Below are 8424 nucleotides of genomic sequence, written 5' to 3' on the forward strand. Positions count from 1 at the left end.
ACCAGCTGGGGCCGATTAAAGACTGCCGAGGCTCTGGATAAAGCATGCTTACCTGGAACCCTGCACGGGCACTCTTACTATGCCTCCCCGACCCCATTCCACACAAGGTGATTCTAGTGAGGAGCCAGGGCTGAGAGCTGCAAATGCCTGCAATGGAGTCACTTAGGGCGCTTATAAAAGAGGATGTTTCCAGGTCCAGACTTCATCCCACTGAATCAGAATCTCTGTGGGAGGGGAGAGGTTGAAAGACCTGAATTTTATTTATTTTATTATTTATTTTTATTTTTTGAGACTGAGTTTCGCTCTTGTTGCCCAGGCTGGAGTGCAGCGGCGTGATCTTGGCTCACTGCAACCTCCACCTCCTGGGTTCAAGTGATTCTCGTGCCTCACCCTCCCAAGTAGCTGGGATTACAGGCACCTGCCACCACACCCAGCTAATTATTGTATTTTTAGTAGAGACAGGGTTTCACCATGCTGGCCAGCCTGGTCTCAAACTTCTGACCTCAGGTGTTCCACCTGCCTCTGCCTCCCAAAGTGCTGGGATTACAGGCACAAGCCACCATGCCCAGCCTGCATTTTAAAACAAAAACCTGAGGTGAGGTTGGCGAAGCACTGGGTGACTCTTTCATCTTTAGGGGATGACAGTGGGGTCCAGGGAGGTGAGGAGACAGTCCCAAGCCCTGCAGGTTGAGGACAGCTTCCGAGTCATGGGAGCCACTTCACAGGGGCTGTGGGGGGTGCTGAGAGGTGGTGCTCTGGCCTACAGTCCCTGCTCACGAGAGGAAGGAAGGGCTCATTCCTCATCCTGTGATCTTAGCTCCCTCCTCAGCCCCACTCCACAGGAGCCCCAGCATGTGAGCTTGGCCCTCCCATTCACAAACCCCAGCAGCCCCCACTGGCAGGAGCAGTAACCCTGCTGTCCCACGACCCTGTTTACACCCCACCAGTCACATCCTCTGGGACAGGTTCTTGGCCAGGCAGTTTCCTCCTTCCAGCAACCTAGTGTGACCAGGTCCTGGGGGAGGTCAGAGGCCCCACAATTTCTGGAGCCTCCACTGTCTGGGACAACAGAGTTCCCCCTCTAGGTTCCTCCACCTCCAGCATTCTGACACAGCTGGGGAACACCTGTCCCCCTGGGTTCCTCAGCAAGGCTCCAGGCCTGCCCCTGCCTGCCCTTGCAGACTCCCTTCCTAAAGTGCTGTGTTCTCCTGCCCAGCGCTTGCCCACGGCCATTGGGGGCTGTGAGGGCCAAGGACTGAGAGAAGCCTGGTGGCATGGAGTCCGTGGGTTTCCTCATCTGCAGAAACAACTTCATGGTAACCATGGTGACGCTCCCACCTCGGGCTGCTGGAGAATCCAGAGACTGTAGATGAACAGCTATGTGGACTGCATCCTTCCTGGCTGATGGCTGTCCCCAGCACCCCTGCAGGGACTGCCCCTCTCCGGGGTTCTCCCACCAAGGCCCCACTCTCATCCTGTGCTGCCTGAGCCTGCAGCTTGCCCCCACCTCCACCCCCTTCCTGCTGCATGTGAGCTGTGTGTGAGCGCTTTGTGCCTCGGTTTCCACCTTGGTTCTCGGGGTGGCAAGAGTCCTGCCTCGGGGCGTTCTCACAGTCAGAGGAGTCAACACTGACAAGTCGTTTGCCAAGGGTCCAAGGGGAAGGAAGCGGGTGTACAGGTCGGGCCAGGGGGGGTACAGTCTCTGCTTTCGTCTACACCCATGGCATGTACAACACTGCTGCGAGAACCTGGATGAAGAGGTGGGCTTCAGTTAATGACATTGTGTCAGTATTGGCTCATCGGTGGTAACAAACGCACCACCGCTGCCAGGTGTTAGTAGCACGGGAAATGGGCGGGATATGGAGACTGCCTGCTTACTTCCCACCTTTTTTTCCCTAAACTGTAAACCTAAACTGCTCAAATAAAAACTGGATCCATTAAAATCAAAACGAAAACATGCAAAGTGAAGAGGCTCAATGCAGTGGGAGCGGCGCTTCGACGCCCCATCGTCACCCGATCCTCGTTCAGGCACCTGGCTTTGGGGGCTGGGCTCTCATCCTGGCCGCCCCCAAAGCGCCGGCTCCCAGCGTCAGCTCCAGGCTTTGCCCCGCACAGCGCTCCCGGCGCGGGCCCGGGCCACGGATTTATGAGGCCACAGCGCCCTCTGCTGGCCCCGCTCGAGCTCCCGGAGCCTAGACCACGTTGGACCCCCGGCTGCGCCACGCGTGCGCCCCCCCACCCCGTGCTCGTCCTGCACACGATGTCCAACTTGTCACGGTAACGACGCGGAAATCTCGAACGCTCGTGACTTTATTATGGAAAAGCTCCGCAGTGCCAGAGCGCAGCCTAGGCTGGGGCTACCCCTGATGGCGTCGGGTGGCAGGGTGGGGACCCACTCCAGCTTCTGCAGCGGCGCAGGGCTGAGGTCCCCCCAGGGCGCAGCGGCCTGGACGTGGCCACCGGCGGCGACTCCTCGGTCAAGGCCCAACACTGGAGCCTTACCAGTCGCTTACTAGTCCCGAACACCTTAGGAGGCTAACTTAGTACTCCGGATGCCCATGCCAGGTCACGGATGTGGCCCTCTTTACAAATGGGGCAGCACAGAGAGGCCGCGTAACTCGCCTGAGGGCGCACAGCTGGGGAAGGAGTCCGTCCGGGCACCCCCCGAGAAGCTGCCTCTGCCCTCTGGTTTCCCAGTGCCTTCGCGGCCCGTCGGTGCTGGCACGGGAGCTGGGAGGTCGTCCGCGCAGCGGTGGGCACGGGGGCGCCGGCAGGCGCGGGCTGCCTAGGGCTGAAGTTCGTACTGCCGCTCGGTGGCCGTGTAGAAGTCCTCCAGCACTGAATGCAGGAACTCGAAGGTGGGCCGCTCCTCCGGCCGGCTGCGCCAGCACTGGGCGATGACGCCGCGGTACAGCTCGGGCGGGCAGGTGTCGGGACGCGGCATGCGGTAACCGCGCTCCAGGTTGCGGATGACCTCGGGGTTGCTCATCCCTGCGGCAGAGGCAGAGGGGACCGTGAGCGGGGATGAGGGGCAGGGGTCCTCGGTTGGTGGGGGGCCCTGAGCGGCCCGTGGGGCACAATGGGCCCAGATGGGGGACAGCAAGTGCCCACAGGCCCAGCCTCTAAACAGTCCTTTTTATTGCTTAGGAACGCCTAGGAAAGAAAGATTTTCTCCTGCGTGTTGGGCAGGTCCTCTGTGGATGGCACCCTCCATGTCTTGATTACTGTGACTGCCAGGGGCACAGCTAAGCCCATCACTCACGGGCAGCTGGCAGGTGCACACAGCAGCAGGTGACCCAGAGCCTGCCCAGCTGCCCGGCCCAAGCCATCCAAGCCCTTCTGACAGGGGCTGGGGGCTGGGGGCTGGCGTCCACGATTCTGCCCATTCAGGATGGGGCTTTTGGAATCCACTATGGGTGTGATGCCAAGGTAGGCACAACCCGTCCTCAACTGAGAACAGACCACTGGGAATAACTTTGAATTCGGGTGTGCCTTTGTCTTGATTCCAGTCTGTGAGGCTTGTGACCTTTGCTGGAGGAAGGAGGCAGCCCTGTGGCCTGGAGTCATAGTGATGCAGGGGCCAGAGCTCCACCCCAGATGCCACACCTGGGTCTCCGTCCCCACCCTGGGACTTACTCTGAAAAGAAGGGGGCAGCCACAGGCACAGGGACAGGACCTGCCGCCAGAGCCAGCAGGGAAAGCAGGAAGCCCGTGAGAGCTGCGGAGCGAGCCGCCTACCTGGGTATGGCACCCGCCCGTAAGTGACGACTTCCATCAGGAGGACTCCAAATGACCACACATCAGCTTTGATGGTGAAGACCCCGAAGTGGATGGCTTCTGGGGCAGTCCACTTGATGGGGAACTTGGCCCCTGCAGGAAAAGCCATGCACAGCTTTGGGAGGCCATGGTGGGTGGCCTCTACTCTCCACCCTACCCTCACCCTACCCCTGCTCCTGCTGTCCTTCCCTTAGTCCCCCACTGTGGGGCCTTGCAGGACAGGGCAGCCAGACACGGTGGGGGAGCCACTGCCACACACCAGGATGCATGCCAGGTGAGTGCAGAGGCATCTGCAGCACAGAAGGACAATATGGACACTGGTACCATGCAGTCCCACTTTGGTTCTTTAAAAATAGAGTGAGTGGCGTCAATGGGCAGCCACCACATTTCCACCTGGGATGGAAGGGGCGTGTTCCGCCTCACAGGGGCCTTGTTTAATAAAGAAAACACAGCCTGGGTGAGCCATTCAAAGCTGGTGGAGCCTCTGTGAGTCCCTTCCTGCCAAATGGAAACGGTGACACTGGCACCTGGGAGGCCGCTCCGAGGAAGGACTCACATCCGGCCACCCTGTGAAGCCCGAGGTGGCTGGGCCTGGCCAGCATTTGGAGCAGGCCTCAGAGTCTGGCACATCATGGCCTCCCCTGGCCTACATTTCTCGGTCTCCCCAGCCAGCCTGAGTTCCCGAGAGAGCAAACCATATCCCGTCTGGCTGTCACTCGTACGCTAAGCGAATACAGCTTGCTTGCTTGATAAATGTGTGTGATCACTTCAGTTTCTCTTGTGAAGGAGATTTCCACCTCAATTATATTCACAGAGTAAGACAGAGGGCTCTGTGGAGATTCTAATTCACAGAATCAGACAGAATGCTCCGTGGACCCCGTAATTCAGAAGGTTTGCTGCTCACGCATGAAAGCTGTGTTTCCCACAGTGTGCTCTGGGAAAGCCTACTTCTGTGGAAGGTTAATAGGCGCTACATAAAAATAGTATCTGGGGCTGGGTACGGTGGCTCATGCCTGTAATCTCAGCACTTTGGGAGGCCGAGGCAGGTGGATCACCTGAGGTCAAGGGTTCAAGACCAGCCTGGCCAACATGGTGAAACCCTGTCTGTACTAAAAATACAAAAATTAGCCAGGTGTAGTGGTATTTGCCTGTAATCCCGTCTACTTGGGAGGCTGAGGCAGGAGAATTGCTTGAACCCAGGAGGCAGAGGCTGTAGTGAGCCAAGATTGTGCCACTGCACTCCAGCCTGAGTGACAGAGACTCCATCTCAAAAAAAAAAAAAAAAAAAGTATTTGGAGCTCAAATTAGTTTGGGAGGCACTAGGTGAGGCGAATGTAAACGGTTCCTTTGCTGCAGGACTTCTCAGTGCCTTTAATATGTTGATATACACTGGGAATCTCCAAGGCAGGGAGGGGGTGGACTACTGTTTCTCCAAACCAACCTTATCCTAAAGCTGTTCCTCCGTGGGAGGTCTTGGGGCACTACTGTGCTGCTGAACACATCGGGGAAGTGAAAGAAATGCTGATGTAGAGTTTGGAAACAGTCTAGCCCTCGGGTGTCTTCCCTCAGGGCTGTGCTGGGAGGAATTAAGGGGGCTTTGAGGGGCTGGGGAAGGTAAGGGCTCAGGTTTCTCTCGTGGTTGGGGGCTGTACTCACCCTCCTGGGCCATGTATTCACTGTCGATGATCCGAGCCAAGCCAAAATCAGCAATCTTGCAGCACAAGGTCTCAGACACCAGGATGTTAGCCGCCCGCAGGTCGCGGTGGATGGAATTCATGCGCTCGATGTACGCCATCCCTTCAGCAATCTGAGGGAACAGGTACACGGTGAAGTACATCATGGGGGCCTCCACACCAGGACCGAGCCCACCCTGTGGCCCCTGCACAGCCCCTGTGGGCTGCTGGGGAAGGAGCTGCTTCTTGGGTGGAGTAGAAAGTTGGCTGTGCTGCTCCTCAGCTGAATAAACCCCTGTCCTAGAAGCCCAGGACGGCAGCAACGTGGGCATCAGAGACACCGGGCTACCTGTGCCCCTCCCCCTCCTCATTTTCCCTCGACACAGCTGTGTCCAAGGTCTGCAGAGATGGAAGGTAGAAGAACACAGACAGGAGAAAAGGAGAGTGAGGGAGAAAAGAAGAAAGGGAAGGAAGGAGACGGGGAGCAGGAGACAGGGACAGGCGACTCTCCCCGGCTGGCTGGGAGCACAGCTCCTGGAGCTGGGAGCCCTCGGCTGGAGTCACTGACCTCCAGGAAGTGCTTAACCTCCCCGAGGGGCCACAGTCCTGACCTGGAACGTGAGGGATATGGTTTTCAGGGCGCGGGGTTGAGGCAAGCATTAGATGAGGTGACTTGTGGCCGAGGACCTTGCCCAACACCTGCCTCATGGGGGCACGCAGGGAGCACTGGCAGATCCGAGTGGACAGAGACCGTGAGGAAGACAAGCCTGGTCTCTGCTCCCCAGCTCACCAGCTGGGCCAGGGATAGCAGCTTGTGCTGCTTGGTGCCTTGTAGCTGAGGAAACTAAGGCTTTATTCAATCAGTGGATGGAGAAACTAAGGCAGACAGAAAACAGAGAGCACATTTACCTCATCAGACTTGCGACTACAAGAAGCCAGCACTAGAATTGATCCCACTTCACCTGATGCTTGCATTTCATTGGTTTATCCATGAATCCATCCATCTATCCATGCATCCAACTCATCCATCCATCCATCCTTCCATCCATCCATCCACACATCCATCCATCCATCCATCCACACATCCATCCAACCATCCATCTATCCATCCATCCACACATCCATCCATCCATCTATTCATCCATCCATCCTTCCATCCATCCATCCACACATCCATCCATCCATCCATCCACACATCCATCCAACCATCCATCCATCTATCCATCCATCCACACATCCATCCATCCATCTATTCATCCATCCATCCATCCATCCATTCATCTATCCATCCATCCATCCACACATCCATCCATCCATCCATCCATCCACACATCCATCCATCCATCCATCCACACATCCATCCAACCATCCATCCATCTATCCATCCATCCACACATCCATCCATCCATCTATTCATCCATCCATCCATCCATCCATTCATCTATCCATCCATCCATCCACACATCCATCCATCCATCCATCCACACATCCATCCATCCAACCATTCATCTATCCATCCATCCATCCACACATCCATCCATCCATCCATTCATCTATCCATCCATCCATCCATCCATCCATCCACACATCCATCCATTCATCTATCCATCCATCCATCCACATATCATCCATCCATCCATTCATCCACACATCCATCCATCCATCCATCCATCCACACATCCATCCATCCATCCACACATCCATCCATTCATTCATCCATGCATTCATCCATCCATCCATCCATCCATCCATCCATCCATCCATCCATGTATCCCTCCATCCATCCATTCATCCATTCATCCATCCATCCATCCGTCCATTTATCCAACCATCCATCCATTCATCCATCCATCCATCCCTCCATCCATCCATGCATCCATCTCATCCATTGATTCATTAATCCATTCATCCATGCATCCATTCATCCACCCACCGTCCATCTATCCATTCATCCATCCATCCATGCATCCATCCCCTTGCTGCACCATTCAATCAATGCACATTTACTGGTATGGGACTGTGGGGAATATAAACTGAGTACTAAATATATCAGGGCAGCATCTAACACTCATTCTGATAACTAATATTTATTGAGCAGTACCAGAAATATGTATTTTTAAAATGTTGAGTATGGCTCAGATCAGCTTTCACGAAGAAGCTGCCCAGAGCTGCTTAGCAAGAACAATGCTTCTGGGAACATCTGAGCCAAAGGCTCTCTAGCAGTTTCCTGTCCAGGAAAACCTTCATAGAAATGACATTTCACTTGGGCTATGCATGATGATAAGGACTCTGCCGAGTGGGAAGAGTTCAAAGCTTCCTGGGCAAAGGAGACAGAGGGGTGGCTAGGCATGGGGCACAGGGACCAGGGCCATCTGGCTGCAAAGTGGGGCCTGTGGGACTGTGGTTGCAGGGTTCTTGGGTTGGCCAGATCGGGCCTTGGGACTTTGCATTTCGTGCTATGGAGGAAGAAAAGAGCCCAGAAGGGCAGGCCGTGTGTCTGCTCGTGTGTGTGTGTGAGTTTGCATGTTTGTGTTTGAGTTTGTGTGTGTGTGTGTTAATGTGTGTGTGTGAGTCTGTGTGGGAGTCGGGGTGTGTGAGGCTGTGTGCGTGTGTGAGCTTGTGTGCATGTGTATGTGTGTGTGAGCCTGTGTGTGTGTGCGTGTGTGTGAGCCTGTGTGTGTGCGTGTGAGCCTGTGTGCATGTGTGTGCGTGTACATGCGTGTGCATGTATGTGTGAGCCTGTGTGTGCACGTACATGTGTGTGCCTGTGTGTGCATGTGTGCGAGACTGTGTGCATGTATGTGCATGTGCATGTGTGCGTGCGTGTGTGTGCCAGTGTGCGTGTGTGTGAGCCTGTGTGCATGTGTGTGCGTATGTACGTGTGTGCATGTGTGCACCTGTGTGTGCGAGCCTGTGTGCATGTGTGTGCGTGCATGTGTGCGCCAGTGTGCATGTGTGTATGCGAGCCTGTGTG

General features: G+C 55.6%; 1 protein-coding gene across 1 annotated transcript in view; it reads right to left on the reverse strand.

The window, feature by feature from the left end:
- Positions 1-2307: 2307 nt before the first annotated feature.
- The window catches only part of BLK (BLK proto-oncogene, Src family tyrosine kinase), an 80802-nt gene continuing 74685 nt past the window's right edge, over positions 2308-8424 (reverse strand). Inside the window, exons 11-13 of the mRNA XM_035269856.3 lie at positions 5434-5584; positions 3739-3870; positions 2308-2991 (exon numbers count right to left, since the gene is read on the reverse strand). Of these exons, the coding sequence (XP_035125747.3) occupies positions 2786-2991; positions 3739-3870; positions 5434-5584 (489 nt within the window). The 3' untranslated portion in view covers positions 2308-2785. The remainder of the gene's footprint in view (positions 2992-3738; positions 3871-5433; positions 5585-8424) is intronic.

The sequence above is a fragment of the Callithrix jacchus genome, chromosome 13 (genome assembly GCF_049354715.1).
Source record: "Callithrix jacchus isolate 240 chromosome 13, calJac240_pri, whole genome shotgun sequence".
NCBI classification, from domain to species: domain Eukaryota; kingdom Metazoa; phylum Chordata; class Mammalia; order Primates; family Cebidae; genus Callithrix; species Callithrix jacchus.